This window comes from Alternaria rosae (genome assembly GCF_020736505.1).
Source record: "Alternaria rosae strain MPI-PUGE-AT-0040 chromosome Unknown BKA58scaffold_12, whole genome shotgun sequence".
Classification (NCBI taxonomy): Eukaryota; Fungi; Ascomycota; class Dothideomycetes; order Pleosporales; family Pleosporaceae; genus Alternaria; species Alternaria rosae.
The window spans coordinates 609,112-625,260 of record NW_025763581.1 but is presented as its reverse complement, the minus strand read 5'-3'; the positions used below and the strand labels follow the sequence as shown (position 1 = coordinate 625,260).

The window sequence follows — 16,149 nt, the reverse complement described above, 5'->3', positions numbered from 1 at the left end:
AATTCATTCCTTCCCTAATTCTCGCATGTGATCATTGCAGTACGCACGCGAGTGACTGCCTCGCCCCAAAATGTTCTTCACCATGACCATCGCCTGGAGCATGGTCAACCTAATACATGTGGCTCAGCTCATCCTGGCGATTGGCTTGAGCAGCTCTGCTTCAACACGCCTGTTTCTCTGGCTGCGGCGCTCGGACTTGCGGAAAGCATTATTCGAAAACGACCAGCGATATCAAGATGAAGATGGGTGTGCATCGGAAGAGTCACTCATCAGGTTTTCCGACCGCTGGCCACGAGCTCTGTTTGCCACCAATACTTTCGTTGGTAGCTTGGCCGGTTTTGGGCTCGTCGTGCTTGGGTCGCGCAACAGGCTCTCGATCGACCGGGTCGTTCAATTTGGGATATGGGTACGTTGAAATTCTTCTTTCATCGTGTTGATCCGACTAATGAGTGATGTGTAGATCACGTTGATGCTACAGTCCATGACGTTGTTCACCGAGCCATGGGCTCCGCGCCGATTCGGATTAGCGCTGCGGGGCAGCCTGAACTCCGTCAACGTAGCATGCGCGGTCCTCTTCGCCAGATACAACGACCTTTCGCAATGGAGCCAGCTACTACAGGAAGAGCGCATTCTCATAATCATCGAGCTCGTGTCAGCCGCCCTGGCTGGTGCGCATGGCTTACTGCTGCCACGCCGCCCGGAGGTCTTCTGGAACGGAGTTGTTGTGGACCGACAAGCCACAAGCTCGGTGTTTGGCCTATTGTTCTTCTCTTGGTCCCAGTCATCGCTGCATGTCCTATCGAAGGCAACAGCGCCGATGATATGCTGCCTTCCGGAGCTCAATTACAGAACGCGCGCGCTACACCTCCTGCAGCAGTTTCGCCAACATGACACTCTTCAAAACAATCCGTACCCTCTCTGGAGAAAGTTGTTAGCCGTTTACTCGCGGAAATTGACTGTGCAACTGAGTTTGACCATTTTTGGATCCATCATTAGCTTTGCGCCGCAAATGATGCTTCTTGGCATCCTCAGGGCCATGGAGCGAGAGACCGATAGCGAAAATAGACTGACTACGACTACTCCGTGGATACTTGGTCTTGGCGCCAGCGTCATTATCTCTGCTCTGGTAGAGAAATGGACTGTTTGGGTGTCGAGCATAGACTTGGGTCTCAAAATGCAGAAGCAGCTTACCATGCTTCTCTTTGACAAGATGCTTCGAGGCATGTCTACTGAACCGGAAGAAGAGGACGACGAGGATGATACAAAACCAACAGACCCAGCAAGTCTCAACCTTATCAATCTGGTCGCGGCCGATACGCAGCAGATCGGCAACTGCATTCGAGAGGTCTACCGGGGTTACGAGTCGCTCATTAAGCTTGCAATCTCCGGCTTCCTTATTCAGCAGCTTATGGGATGGAGAAGTCTGGTCGCCAGCATCGTCATGATAGCCGCGCTTTTCGGTGCCAATGCCCTCGTTGCACGGCGGCTCGCGCAAGGGCAGAGCAAGCTCATGGCGGACAAGGACCTACGCGTCTCAGCCGTCACGGAAGCTTTGCTGGGAGTCCGTCAGATCAAGCTTTCTGGAGCGGAGGATAACTGGGCCGCGTATGTTTCAGACCAACGCAATAAAGAGCTGTACAGTCTCTGGGCCGTCAATCGATGGAGCATGGCCTCAAGGGCAATCTGCACGCTAACCCCAATCGTACTTTCCGTACTCGTCATCTCGATACATGTACACGCTACCGGGAGTTTGAAAGCATCTACCGCTTTTACTGCGCTATCTATCCTTGGATCTATCAACGGTACACTGGCGGCTATTCCTCCCCTGCAATCAAGTTGGGTGCGCGCCTCGAACAGCTTGCGACGCCTCCAGGACTACCTCTATGCGGCTGATCAGTGCTTTCCCTCGACCAACCATGATGAGATTAGCTTCAGCAACGCCACGATACGGTGGAATGGCACAGGGCTGAACGACTTCGCTCTCAAAGACCTGACATTATCCTTTCCTCCAGGTGCTGTGAGCGTCATCGAAGGGCCCAATCGCTCTGGAAAGAGTCTACTACTGGCCGCTGTCCTTGGCGAATGCGAGCTCGTCTCGGGCAATGTCACCAAGCCCGGCCTTTTCGCTCAGACACAAGGTGTCCCAGGCGGCCGCTCTTGGCCCTTGAATGTAGCAATCGCGTATGTGGGACAGACGCCGTGGATTGAAGCTGGCACGATCATGCAAAATATCACATTCGGGCTTCCGATGCAAGCAAGACGGTACAAGAAGGTACTTTTTGCCTGTGCCCTGGAAACGGATCTTGCAACTTTCAAGGATGGCGACTGGACCGAGATCGGACCGCACGGAGTCAATCTCAGTGGCGGCCAGCGCTCACGTATCGCACTTGCGCGTGCCCTCTACTCCTCCGCGGCTACACTAGTACTGGACGACATCTTCAGTGCTGTTGACGCTCACACTGCGCTTCATATCGCGGAGCATGTTTTAAGCGGCTCACTCATCCAGGGACGTACCGTTATCTTGGCATCACACCATCCCTCGCTTTATATGCCCAGTGCGAACTACATTGTTTCACTATCGGGCGATGGCCAGTACCAGTGCAGATATGCTGACGACCGCATTGATAAAGAATCACAGGATACACCTAGCGCTATGAGAAAAATGACCACAAGGATTCGCTCTGGGTCCATTGCCAAAGCTAGGTCGAGACACTCTCGCAATCTCTCAACCTTATCTGTCACATCTGGGGAGCTTTTTGTGATTCCTGATATCACGGGCGTCCTGACGACTCACCAATACGTCGCGGATGAGCAGGAACGGAACTCAGGATCGCAGCACAGTACCTTGATGTTATATCTGCGGTACATTGGAGGCCTCTGGTACACACTATTGATTGTCCTAATATACGCGGGCAATGTTGGTATTGTCGTCGGACAGGTATGTCTTGCGTCGTGAACACGAGCGATTTCGTAATGCTAACGATTATTAGTCATGGTGGATCGCCCATTGGGTACAAGAAGACGAACGAAGTACTCAAGCCATGCGCATTGCCAGAAACGACAACGATACCGGCCTCTTTTGGTACTTGGGTATTTACGCGGCATTTGCAATGGCGACTTGTCTTATCGGCATTGGGCAAGAATACCTAACGTACGCGTCCATGTTCAATGCTTCAAGACGGTTGTTCGACATGCTGTTGCACGCTGTCTTACGTGCACCCATGGACTTCACCGACCGCAATCCCCTAGGCCGGATCATGAATCGTTTCACAAGCGACACGGCGATTCTTGATGAGCAAGTGGGGCAAATCCTCGGCAGCGCTTTGACAAGTGCCCTGATGCTGATTTCGATCTTCGGAGTCGGAAGTAGCGTTAGTTGGTGGACGCTACCCATGTCCTTACCGATGCTTTTCATGTGCACTTACAGCGCACTTCAGTTCTTTCAAATAGCACGCAAACTAAAGCATCTCGATAACATCAGTCGCAGCCCGGTACTTGAAAGCTTTTGTTCAACCATGGATGGCCTGCCTACTATCCGGTCGATGCTTCTGCAGGAGAGATATACCCTCAAGTTCGGAGCCTTGGTCGACGACAACACACGGGCACTTTGGAATCTTTGGCTTGTAAACGCCTGGTTCGGTTGTCGTATGGCAGTGATTGGGTCCGCCTTTGTAACTGCAGCCACCTTGATCATCGTTTCGATGCCCGGCATCACAGTCGCAATGACAGGTTTCGCTCTGGGCTTCCTCATCCGCTACACGGAGACTGTTTCTGCGTTTGTTCGCAACTTCATCAATCTCGACCTTGCCCTCACCAGCACAAGCCGCATTCTCGAGTATACCAACATACCAAGCGAGCATTACAGCTGCGGAATGTTACCACCCGCAGCCTGGCCAGAGTCGGGCCGCGTAAAGATTTCCGATCTAGTCATCAGACACGCGCCCCATCTCCCTCCTGCTCTAAATCACGTCAGCTTTGAGATTGGTCCAAACGAGCGGGTTGGGGTTGTCGGTCGCACAGGCGCAGGGAAATCGACTCTTGCAATGGCCTTCTTTCGCATTCTCGAAGCGGAACAGGGCAGCATCACGCTTGATGGCATCAACATAGCGGATGTGGCTCTACAACAGCTGCGCCAGCGTCTCTCCATCATAACGCAAGACCCGCATCTCTTCTTTGGTACTGTCCGCACAAACCTCGATCCTTTTGACAAGCATGACGATACGGATCTCGTCCATGCATTGGAACAAGTTCATTGGCCCGGCTGCGGCGATGGGCATAGCAAAAAAACGAATCGACTATCTGGTCCTGGTTTGTTCTCAGATCCCGATGAGGCGGTTTCTAGAAGACGCATGCGTGTTCTATCATTGCTCGAGCAACCCATCATGGATGGCGGAAGCAATCTCTCCCAAGGCCAGCGCCAACAACTCAGCCTCGCACGCGCTATCGTTGATCGCTCAAGGCTTCTCATCCTAGACGAAGCGACATCCTCCATGGATCCAGTCGTTGATGCAGCAATCCAAAAGTCGATACGGGAGCTATCCGCATGCGGGTTTGCTTCTATGCTTGTTATTGCGCATCGGATAGGAACAGTCATGGACTTTGACAAGATCATCGTGTTAGACAAGGGAGTTGTTGTGGAAACTGGTAGCCCTAGCGAACTGCTGAAGCTGCCAGGGGGACACTTTAGAGGCCTAGCCGAAGACGCTAGAGAAACGGTCAAGGAAGCTGAGGTGCAAGAGATGATTATTGAGACTATACACACGCGCGAAAGCGTTTTCATACAAGAGTCTATACAGCATTCTGTCTCGTAATCCGCAAGGAGGAGGTAAATGCAGCGCTGGCGGTTTGCAAAACGGAGGTTAATGTCTATGTAAACGTTGATGTTTCAGAACATGAAAACATCTCTATTTTTTATTCTACCTTTGCACTCATATTTACTCATCGCGCATCTCATTATCTCTGCCGCACTGAGTAACATGAACGATAACAGCGTCAGCATCCCGTTGTCGCATGCGGATAGCATCTGCGACACACTCCGCCACTAGCCGACAAAACCGACTAGCCCGCACGCTCGTGCATACACTTCCTGCAAGTGATTGCAAGGATACAGGAACGGAGCGGCCGCACCCTGACGTTGGTTACATGTGCTGCAAGCCAAGGTGTACTTAATATGCATATTGGCTTAGCTCCTCGAGACACCATCGCCCGCATGCTAATCTCGATTCATTCATTGATCAGCATGCCCTACCACTGCGTCATGAGCGCCTTTCAACATGAGAACGCTCAAATTGCTCCGGCATGCAAACGACTGTATTGCATAAGACCAGCGCCGTACAAGCGGCTATGCGCGTGCCCACGTGACATCACCGTCTCACTTTACATGCTCGCACTCCCGTACACACGATTGAAGGTACAAGCAATCTCTTGATGCAAAAGCTGGACATTCCACAACTTCTCCACGCGTATATCACATCATGGCAGATATCAACGTAGAAGATGTCCTATCTCAATTGACGCTCGCAGAGAAATGCAGCCTCCTTTCAGGTTCGTCGTATCATCTACATCTCGCTCTCGCTCTCTCCATTACAACCACAAGAAGCATCTCCTCACTGGCCGAATACTAACCATCACCCAGGCGGTTCATTCTGGCGCACCCTCCCAATCCCCCGCCTCTCCATCCCCTCCCTCTGCATCACCGACGGCGCCGACGCCGTCCGCGGCAGCCGCTTCTTCAACTCAACACCGAGCGTGTGTCTCCCCTGCGGCTCCGCCCTTGCCTCAACATGGAACCCGGACCTACTTCAACGCCTCGGCACGCTAATGGGCGAAGAGTGCCGTGCAAAGAAAGCCCACGTTCTACTCGCTCCCACAATCAACATCCCGCGCAGCCCCCTCGCTGGCCGCATCCACGAGTGCTACGGCGAAGATCCATATCTTGCTGGTATGTTGGCGGGTGGGTTTATCTGCGGGATAGAGCAAACGGGTATAACGGCGACAGTGAAGCATTTTGTTTGTAATGATCAGGAGCAAGGGATTTTTGCCATGGATTGCGTGGTCAGTCAGAGGGCGTTGAGGGAGATTTATCTGAGACCTTTTGAGTTGGCAGTTCAGCTGGGGAGGCCGGGGGCGCTAATGACGGCTTATAATAAGGTTAATGGGGTGCATGTTACGGATAGTGTGGAGTTGTTGAAGGAAGTGTTGAGAGGGGAGTGGGGGTACCAGGGGCTTGTTATGAGTGATTGGTAGGGCTTTTCAAGTTGTTGAGTTGGAAAATGTGTACTAATTTGGTTATAGGTTTGGCATGTACGGCGTGCAAGGAGCAGTCGAAGCAGGCGTTGACCTAGAGATGCCCGGTCCAGGTGAATGGAGAGGCAAGCGGCTCGCCCATGCCGTTGCAGCGAAACGAGTAGATAGGGACTGTGTAGATGACCGAGCAAGAGCGGTACTGAATCTGGTCAAGAAAGCGTCGGCGTCAAAGATCGAAGGCACCGAAGAAGAAACACTGGACAGACCTGAGGACAGAGCTCTCTTGCGCGAGGCAGCAGCCGAGTCCATTGTCCTCATGAAGAACGACGAGAACATCTTACCCTTCGACATCAACAAGCCAATAGCAATCATCGGGCCCAACGGGAAGGTAGCAGCCTACCGAGGAGGACGAGTAGCACATCTACGTCCCTACCACACCGTCACGCCTTTTGACGCAATCACAGAACGATCCCAAGCCGACGTCCACTTTTCACAGGGCATCTACAACCACTACGAACTGCCACTACTCGGCGCACAAATGCGAACAAAGAGCGGGAAAGTAGGCTACGACATGACCATCTACTCCGCCCCACCAGACGCAACAACATCTACACGCCACCTGCTTGACCACTACGAGCTCCTCAACTCGTGCGGTTTCTTCTTCAACTACCACGACAAGAATCTGCGCGAGTACTCCATCGATATCACAGGCACCTTCACACCCTCCGAATCCGGGCTTTTCGACTTCGGCCTCAGCGTCCAGGGAACCGCGAATTTGTACATCGACAACGAGCTAATCATCGATAACACATCGCACCAAAAGAAAGCAGATGGATTCTTCCGCAACGGTACAGTCGAAGAACACGGGAGCATGCACGTCGTCGCAGGGCAAACGTACCAAATCCTGTGTCGCTGGAACTCACCCAGCACATCCGGCTCAGCCAACAGCGGCAGCGACGACACAGCTTTTAAACCAGGTAACATCCGTCTAGGCGGGTGTCACCGCCTCGACACAGACACTGCCATCGCATCTGCCGCTCACCTCGCCTCCCAAATCGACCAAACCATCATCCTCGCCGGCTTCGTCGGCGAATGGGAATCCGAAGGCAACGACCGCAAAGACATGAACTTACCCCCCAATACCGACTCTCTCATCACCGCCGTCCTGTCTGCAAACAGCAAAGCCGTTGTAGCCATCAGTTCCGGCGGGCCTTACTCTATGCCATGGCTGTCTGACACGAAAGCACTCCTACAGGTCTGGTACGGCGGCAATGAAACGGGGAATGCGATCGCGGACGTGGTATACGGAATCACGAATCCGAGTGGCAAGTTGCCGCTGAGTTTTCCGGTGAGGGTGCAGGATAATCCGGCGTTTCTTTGTGGACATGCGGATCAAGAGAGGGTGCTTTATGCGGACGATGTTTATGTGGGGTATCGGTTTTACGATACTGTTCAGAGGGAGGTGGCGTTTGCGTTTGGGCATGGGATGTCGTATACGACATTTGAGATTAGCAACGCTACGGCCAAGATAGATGGAGAGGAGCTGGTGGTTGAGTGCCAAGTTGAGAATATGGGGGAGAGGGAGGGGAAGGAGACGGTGCAGGTTTATGTGAAGAACCGGGAGGTTAGTGTGAGGGGGCCGGAGAAACAATTAAGGGGGTTTAGTAAAGTGAGTGTGGGGAAGGGGGAGAAGAGGAAGGTGGAGGTCAGGATGGGGCTTTGGGGTGCGACGGCGTGGTGGAGTGAGGACAGGGGGAAGTGGGTGAGGGAGAAGGGGAGGTATGATGTTTTGGTGGGAGCGTCGAGTAGAGGGGCGTTTGCGAGGGCAGAATTCACGCTGGATGGTACGGAAGAAACGGTCAGTCGGTGAGGTGTTGTGGTAGAGAAGGATGTCGGTCGATAGTGCTAGGTCGCTGTCCTTTTGTCTTCATTCAAAGTTCTTCGCCGGGTATCTACATTGTCTCCTCTTATCGCTCTCTCAGCCACAAACCATACCATCCCTAGGTTCCTCAACAACCTCCTTCTTATCACCCTCCTCGCCCACAACCCTCTCCTCAACCCTTCCCCCGGGCTGTAGTCCCACACTTTTAGCCAATTCCTCCTCATTCTCCCCCTTCTCAGCTTCCTCCTTTGCTTTCCTCTCAGCCTCTTCCTCCAACCTCTTCCTCTCCTTCTTACTAATAGTCATACTCCCCTTCTCCAACGCCTCTTTAGGCAGCGGTCTAACATACGGCTGACACACCCAATACGGCCTCTTGACACGCGCAACAGTCGCGAGAGAACTCTCATATGGATCCAACTCCTGCTCTCCATTCCCAGCCTCTTGTACCTTGAAAGGTGCAGCGAGCTGGGGTTCCGTAGCAGCGTCATTAGCGTGCTCCTCCTCATACTTCTGAATCCCCTCTTTAACAGCCTTCTCAACCAAACTCAGTACATTCTCAAACGCATCGATATCGCCAGTCCTCGATCGTGCCAGTGCATCTCGTACATTGTGATGTTGAGAAACGAGTGGACGCAGTAGATGAAACAGATGAGCTTGCATAGCCGTGAGATTAGGGTTGCTGGCTTCCTTCTTCTTCGCAGCTTTAGACAACGGTTTCTGTTTCTTCTTTGGTGGACTTTCCCCCTGTTCGACTGGTCTTTTGCCGTTTTCTGCTGCATCCGTGTTCGAGCTAGGCTTTGCTGTTTCTTCCGATTGCTTCGATGGCTCTTCAATTTCGGGGTCGCCAGGCATCCAAAGGGGTTCCCGTTGTGGCGGTTCCTGACCGAGCGCATATTTATGGATGATGTCCATATACCGTCTCATCACAGCGTCCATCCTATACCCACCTTTTCCATCGCGTCCACGCCAGTATTCTCGTCCTTCCTGACCGGGTGGCGGTGGTGCAGCGAAGATGGTGGGATCGTAGAGGTTTCCTTCTGCGCTCATAACGCCGTCTGCGCCTGTGGCTTCTAGACACGCTGCGATGTCTTCATGTTGGAGGATGTTGCCGTTGGCGAAGATGACAGTTTCCTTAGGGAGGTTCTCGCGCAGATGGCGGATCATCTTCCAGTCTGCTAGTCCTGTGTTATGACCTTTCTGTTCTCGGCGTCGGCCGTGCACTGTAATGATGCTTGCGCCTGCATCTAGCAATGTCTTTGCGTATGCGAGTGTCTTCTCTGGTGTCTCCAGCACCCTCATCTTCGCTGTGACAGGAACGTCCAACTCCTCGTGTAGTTTGCGGATCATCCTGGATATCAGATCCCAGTCTTCCTGCAAGAATGCACCGTATTTCCCCCTCTTCGCGATTCCTTGTGGACATCCCAAATTCAGGTCTACCGCATCGCAGAAAGGTGCGACGTGTTTTGCCGCGCGCAAAAAGTCTTCGGGATCGTTTGAGCAGAATTGTACGGTAAGGGGTCTGTCGAACGCAGGATTGCCGTCGAGATGTCTGTCCGACTCAGGTAGTTGTGAGAGGTGGTAGTCGTCGCTGGGTGAAGGGATGGTCGACTTGAGGGGTTGGAAGTGCGCATCACGGTAGTTGCTCTTCTCGCCGAACATCTTCGAGTGGAACATTGGAGTATATGCTAGGAGGTCTTTCTGTTGGGATTCGGGAAGGAACGAGCGCGAGAGTAGTCGCCATGCCTACAGTCATTGATGTTAGCCATCATCTTTGCTCAGAGTCGTATGAGATGAAGAGACATACGAACTCAGACTGTTCGACCATGGGCGCAAGCACCAACTTCGGACTGCCGATACTCTCATAGAATGCGCGCCCATGTAGTTTCCTTCTTTTCCCGTTTGACTGCGCCACTCCATTACTGCTTCCATTTTCTTGCGTCATTCCATTCCCGGTATTGCGCAGAGTCCCCGCCACCTCTCCATCCTGCACCGCTGTCTGAGCCATAGTCGCCATCTGCGCAAAGTATCGCTTCGGAAAACCTCTTGCTGACCTGGGGGCGACGACGCCCCCAAATACTTGGAGAAGAGAAGGACGTATGGCGCCGAATACCGAACGAAGTGAGGTTGAGCTCTTATCGAGCCGGCGAGTGAAGCGCGTGCAGTAAAGTCGTACGACCGTGAATGCCGATTGATTTCGAGTAAGATCAGGTCAAGAGCACGAATCAAAGGATGTATAAGGCAGTCTCGCGTATCTCACCAGATCCCTCGATGACTCGTGCAGTAAACGTCGTCGTGCTCGTCCGGCAAAAAAACGCCAGCAGCACTCCACCGCATCTGACCAATCGGAGTGCGGGGTATCTCCGAATGGCACTATTGTGCGAACGAGGTACGAGGGGGAGTCAAGCACTTCATCTATAACACTTCAATCATTTTGCTTCTTTACTGCATGTTTATCGATGTTTCATTCAGTTACCGGTCATAATCGAGAATACTTGCATGTTGGGGTGAGGTCTTGGTGGATCCATAATCTACACAACTCCATCCATGCTCGAAACCTTACAAGGGAGATGCCAACATATAAGCCATATCCAAATATCATCTATAGTTCTCGACTACTGGGTTCAATACCAAACATTTCCGACTGCATGGCACATAACCCACAAGTGGTCTCCACGCATCAAACACATCTTTTAGCCTCGCCCGGCCAAACCCTGACCGACATCACGCCATCAGGGTACCACATCACCTCACGCTGGCCACGCCTCCCACATATACATGCACATGCCCATCACCTCACCGATACACACACACGGACGGAAGTAGAGGGAAGAGACTTCCACCACCACCCCTCCTCCTCCCCTTCGCCTCTCCCACCCCCACCCACACATCACAACACTCACCACGCCTATTCACATATATCAAGGCATCCAGCACATCACCAATACACTTTTACACTCATGAGTTCAGAATATGCCAATATGATTTCATCTCTTCTCATCGAACTACAACCACCGTCTTCCCCGCATACCACATGATAAAACACATACACCCAGCCGAACAACCATCAGCCATTTACGCAGAAACCTCTAGGTCATGGCGGCACGCAGTAAGGTGATGCAGACGAACACATTCTGTTCGGTATGCGTCCGTCCATCTCATCTCACCGCGCACCACCAACACCACAGATTCATCGAAAGAAAGACATCTCCAACAATCATTATTCTGGATATCTTCATCGGCCGTAAAAAACAGTAACACGTCTGTCGACTCCACAAAGGGAGAGATCAAGAGAGAAAGAGAGAGAAAGACTGCTCTCTATAAGTTGTTAAGAGGAAAACGCTGAATCGCAAGACAAGAGAGAAAGGACACGCAGACCACCCCGTTGACTGGTAAGACGCCATGTTGGAAAAGCAAGAGAGACGCCGGTATTATGCAGTTTAGTTGATGCAGATGCAAGAGCTTCGTGTGGAAGCTGGGAAAAGGTGGAATGGAACCAGTGCGGTTAGGCGATGCTGGCCCCTCCGGATATCATCAAAAGAGAGTACCCCAGGAGCAGGAAGTCGGTCCGTCCAGGTGTTATGAAGATATGAAGGTTGATGTGGGCGATGAAAGCAACAGTGGGTATGTTTAGAAAGTGCTCCAGTTCCATGTGCCTTGGAAGCTCTGCGCCAGGCTGCCTACGCGCGTGTTCTCTGGACGCTTGGCTGGGGCAGGAGTCTCGATGGACTTGGCGGTAGCGGGGCTGCTGTTGCTGCTGTCGGAGCTCTCGCTGTTGGTGCGGCTAGAGCGGAGGTGTTCCCACTCGCGGAAGGAGCTGTGGCAACGGTCGCAGGCACGGTGCCAATGGCCTTCTGGATGGAAGCGGGCGAGCTCGTCGAGACGCACGTTGTTGCGCGAGTGCTGCCAGCAGAAGATGCCGCCGCACTTGCGGCAGTGGTGGCGGCGCTGGAAGAAGCCAAAGGGCTCCTGGCAGCTGGATGCCGAGCACACCGAAGTGGAACCGTCAGCCTAGGGACTCGTTAGCACACATTCTGGACGGCAACTCTGAAATGTGGACAAGTGGACAAGTGTCGCTAGCCCGAACAGCCCGAACTCCAGCCCTGCATCGGGTAAAAGTCTAGGTAAAAGTCTAGCGTGGGGGACGTCTGGACGAAAGCAGTCGAATGCCGGCAGGACGATGGAAATTATCCGAAGCCCATGGCGAGGCGACATGCACAACATGATCGTCCTTGGCCGCCGAGTTTGCCCCCAGGCGTCTTGTTGAGACGAGTTGAGGGCTCGGCATGTCGGCTCTGCAGACAGCGGGAGGCCAGAACAGGGCGCGCTAGGCAGTGGGACCGGACCATGTACGTAAGACGGTCCCCTCGCAGCCCAGATGAGCACGCGACAGGGAAGCACGGACGGGCTAGCAGCGGCATAGCGGACAAGTAGGAAAGGCGCGAATACATACCTGCCAGTGGTTGCGTGTGATTGGCCCCGCAACGGGCGACAGTGGTTCGGCGTTGTAGAGGCTCTGCATGTCTTCATTGCCAATCTGCGAGACGGGTGTCGCGTTGCCCTCGTTGGCGACCCACCCGTAGGTGCCAGCCGACCAGCCCTGGTTGGGGGAGGACAGGCCCGAGTCGACCTTGGGCGGCGACTTGCTGCCGGGCTTCTCTGTCTTGCGCAGCGCCGCGGGGATGCCGATGGCGGTGCGCGGCTGGTAGATGCCCTGATGGCGGGCGAGGGGCAGGTGTGTGGTGCGCGGCGACGTGGGCGAGACGTTGGCGGGCGTGTTGATGCCCGAGTGGGTGGGCGAGTACTGCGAGTGGGTGCTCTTGCGGTAGGCGTGGTGTTGGTAGGGTGCATGTTGCGGGATCGCAGTCGCGGTCGAGAAGGTCGTGGCCATGGTGACTGAATGAAGCTGAGGTTGGCGAGGAGTCGAGAGAGACGTATAATACGTTGTTGCAGGCGGTGAAGTGCTGCGCTGGTATTGGTGCGTGGGCGTAGTGCGATAGTCCGTAAAGGGAAGTGTCTGATACAGCCCTGGCGGAGCGGGAGGCAATCAGTGGCTCTGCAGTGGTGCGACAGACGCAGACTACGCTGACAGGCCAACAGGACGCGTGCGGCTCCTTGTAGACGTGTTGGTGGTGCGGATGCGTGTCAATTGGTAGCTGACGTGCAGGCGATAAGAGACGGAGGGCGGTGATACAACAGACGCCGGGGCCAACAGTCGACCGTGGTTTAGCAGGACATGTTGATAGTCGGGTGAATGGATAGTCGGCGGTATATGTGGTCGAGTGAGGCGGATATAGGTGTAGATAAGAAACAGCGGTGTCGCGTGAGTGCGGAGGAGACCTGGGGTGAGGCTCTGGGGACAGGATGAATTAAGTTGTCGCCCGCCAGCTGCTCCAGCGACCTCTTCCCAGCAGCGAACTGACGGAGGAGCGGCCATGCCCGATGGGGAATGCCTGCACCCTTGGCGACCGACCGAACGACAGGGTATCATCGGGCTACGACCGGCCATTTGGAAGATTCTAATTGTAACATGGCCGTCGCATCGAGTTCGCTGTCTTCACACTGCCCTCCCAATCTGCTTCAAAAGACTCAAAAACTACAAGTCCTAGGCTGAGTATAGAGTCTATACCCTACGCGAACGCCCCATTTTCCTCTTCCCCATACAAACCCTCACTCCTTCACCATCGCCGTTGCGCCTCTTCTCGAGGCGGCCAGCCGTTGGGCCCCACTGTGCCCGTTTGGGCGTCTCTTATCTCTAACCAATCACAACCCCTTCAAATGAAAAGCAACGCCTCAACCTTCTCCGAGGACGGAACTGCTGCGTCAAGCGTGAACTCATTTCCTGAGGGCCCGTACGTATGATGTAGTGCCAACACGGTATCTTGATTGCGACACCCTGCGCAAACGCAAGAACAGGCGGTGATAGACATGATAGACACGACATTGACGACGACTTACATCACAGCTAAACGACGGGCAAGTATGCCGCGAGAGGCGCCCACCATCCAACCATACCGCTCAAGTACGGCCATCCTGCAACAACTGGCGGGGCATTTGGCCACACTACTGTATTCATTCAATGCACCTCATCCACTATGAAGCCACGCGAGAGACGCAATTATCCAATATATTATGCTCCACTTGAGGTGGAATTGAGGCTATTCGGCCAGACCTCACGATCGTGGATGAGAGTGGGACGCTTAATGAAATCGTACCCGCTTAAGGGTAGCGGTAGCGTCGTTGTTCGTATTCTTGTTGTGACCGTGCGTGCATCGTGAAGCGGTGCTGCGTGGCGTCGCAGCGGTCCCCGGTTGTGGTTTTGACATCGTACCAAACCTTGCGACTCTGACATCCGAGAACTCCCCACCGTATCCGCAACTTTCCTGAGGGAACCACGATGAGCCTGAACAAAGTTTTGATGACTGAACTCTGATTAGAGTCCTGGTAATGTCAAGTGTAGTTGCACGGTAAGTCCTCGTCACCTTTACAGTTACAGACGTCCATGGATGAAGTCACGAAATCGAATCCATCTCTTCATCAGCTATCCATCACCATTCGTCGTCCCAAGTGTTGCTAGATCTTGGCATCTTTTGCACCAGTGCAGGAGTGACGGTGAAGCTGAATAACATCTTTCATGTGATGGTCGGCGGCGCTGTTTGGCTCACTACGTCAGAGCCACCCACGTCCACCAACCGTACTATCTCCAACTTCCCAAAGCTGCCAATACACACCATCCCACATCGCAATTTCTTCGCCATGTCTAGTCAACGTGGCTGCATGGTTTACACGACCGAGTACCAGCTTGCGGAATACGAGATCATGTCGGCTATACACAACATGAGCAAGCACAAGTACGAAGAGGACCTCAAGGCCGTCAATCAAGAGCTCTATGAGCTCAAACAGGAGACGAGGCGTATCTTCGATATCGGTAAGGAGAACAAGAAAATCATCTGCACGAACAAGATCAACGATCTTACCGCTGAAAGCGCTCAGCTGGATGACAAACTGTCGTGGCTTGACGAGCAGATTCAGCGCCTCAAAGAAGAACTTAAACCTCCTCCTCCGCTGTCGCAGAGCGAGCTTGCGGAAAGGAAGGCACGACATGAAGCGCATATGCGCGCTAAGTTGGCGAGGACCCACGGATAGCTTGAGCAGTCTGAGGTAGACGCTCCCGGGGAGCAGAATGAGCCTGGACGTCTTGCAGTACGGCGTATAGCAGCTGTTTGATGCAATGTAAAGATGGCAAGATTGAGCCCCTAATCCTGTCGTTAAACTAGTCTCAGCTTCAGAACTGAAGTCAAGGTCTTAATTTACCTAGGTAGTACTGATGTTTGCGCCTTAGCTAGCGAGCCTTCAATAGCTGGCACCAACGGCCGCTTGCTTTCGAAAGAAGACTGCTGGGCAACGTCAGCTTGATTACGCGGAGCCAGCTAGTCTGAAGTGCAGATGCTCCCATCGGAATCACACCCCAAAGCGGCATTGAACAAGTGTCTTGATAGACAGTGGCCTTGTGGAAACCTCATCTCGCCTAGAAGGAGATGGCGTTCTAGTCGGTTCCCTGCATGTTCCTGAGGCGCACCGACCAGATTCTGCCGGATGGATTCAACCGGATAATTGGATTCGTGGGGACGTGGGACGTTGCGCAATCATCCATGGCAGCATTTGCCTCTCACAAAGTTCGCTCGAGCTTCTAAGATTGCGCATGTGCCGGTAGTTTCTTTCGACTACACCATGCGCAATGGCAGTAACGCGGGTACAGGTAAGAGATGCAAGTTTGGCCGGGAGATGTCTCGTATTACTGGTCTTACGCTGCGAGATGTTTCGACATAGTCCAGCTTCACCAGGCGCGAAAGAAAGCCCAATTGGAGTACTCCTGCTAGATCCGGAGATAAGCGACTCCCTCCGTTGGAGTCTTGGAGATCAGACGCCGGCCAGATTCGCCGAGATGAAGAAGCGCCCGTCTCATCCTGGTTCAAAGACCGAGCCGACCCACCCACCATCGTCGGGGATTCGCCTCACTAACA

At 53.4% G+C, this 16,149-nt stretch overlaps 5 protein-coding genes across 5 annotated transcripts; 3 read left to right on the top strand and 2 right to left on the bottom strand.

The window, feature by feature from the left end:
* The first annotated feature begins 592 nt into the window (after positions 1-592).
* BKA58DRAFT_394179 (P-loop containing nucleoside triphosphate hydrolase protein) lies at positions 593-4,914 on the top strand. Its single transcript, XM_046171167.1, has 2 exons — positions 593-2,938; positions 2,991-4,914. Exons 1-2 carry the CDS (start codon positions 818-820, stop codon positions 4,809-4,811), a joined length of 3,942 nt encoding a protein of 1,313 aa, XP_046020626.1. The 5' UTR covers positions 593-817; the 3' UTR covers positions 4,812-4,914.
* Positions 4,915-5,474: 560 nt separating this feature from the next.
* Positions 5,475-8,116, top strand: BKA58DRAFT_473466 (putative beta-glucosidase I; the record flags this gene model as incomplete). The annotated part of the gene is made up of 3 exons (XM_046175315.1): positions 5,475-5,544; positions 5,636-6,242; positions 6,295-8,116. The coding sequence occupies 3 exons, from the start codon at positions 5,475-5,477 to the stop codon at positions 8,114-8,116; spliced, it is 2,499 nt and encodes an 832-aa protein (XP_046020625.1).
* Positions 8,117-8,224: 108 nt separating this feature from the next.
* BKA58DRAFT_325589 (uncharacterized protein) lies at positions 8,225-10,070 on the bottom strand (the record flags this gene model as incomplete). The annotated part of the gene is made up of 2 exons (XM_046168017.1): positions 8,225-9,871; positions 9,933-10,070. The coding sequence occupies 2 exons, from the start codon at positions 10,068-10,070 to the stop codon at positions 8,225-8,227; spliced, it is 1,785 nt and encodes a 594-aa protein (XP_046020624.1).
* A 1,389-nt stretch (positions 10,071-11,459) lies between these two features.
* Positions 11,460-13,110, bottom strand: BKA58DRAFT_59334 (uncharacterized protein). The gene is made up of 2 exons (XM_046175588.1): positions 12,579-13,110; positions 11,460-12,136 (listed from the first exon to the last, which is right to left on the bottom strand). Exons 1-2 carry the CDS (start codon positions 13,014-13,016, stop codon positions 11,756-11,758), a joined length of 819 nt encoding a protein of 272 aa, XP_046020623.1. The 5' UTR covers positions 13,017-13,110; the 3' UTR covers positions 11,460-11,755.
* Positions 13,111-14,572: 1,462 nt separating this feature from the next.
* On the top strand, positions 14,573-15,271 carry BKA58DRAFT_406197 (uncharacterized protein; the record flags this gene model as incomplete). The annotated part of the gene is made up of 2 exons (XM_046171940.1): positions 14,573-14,592; positions 14,638-15,271. 2 exons carry the CDS (start codon positions 14,573-14,575, stop codon positions 15,269-15,271), a joined length of 654 nt encoding a protein of 217 aa, XP_046020622.1.
* Between the last annotated feature and the right edge of the window lie 878 nt (positions 15,272-16,149).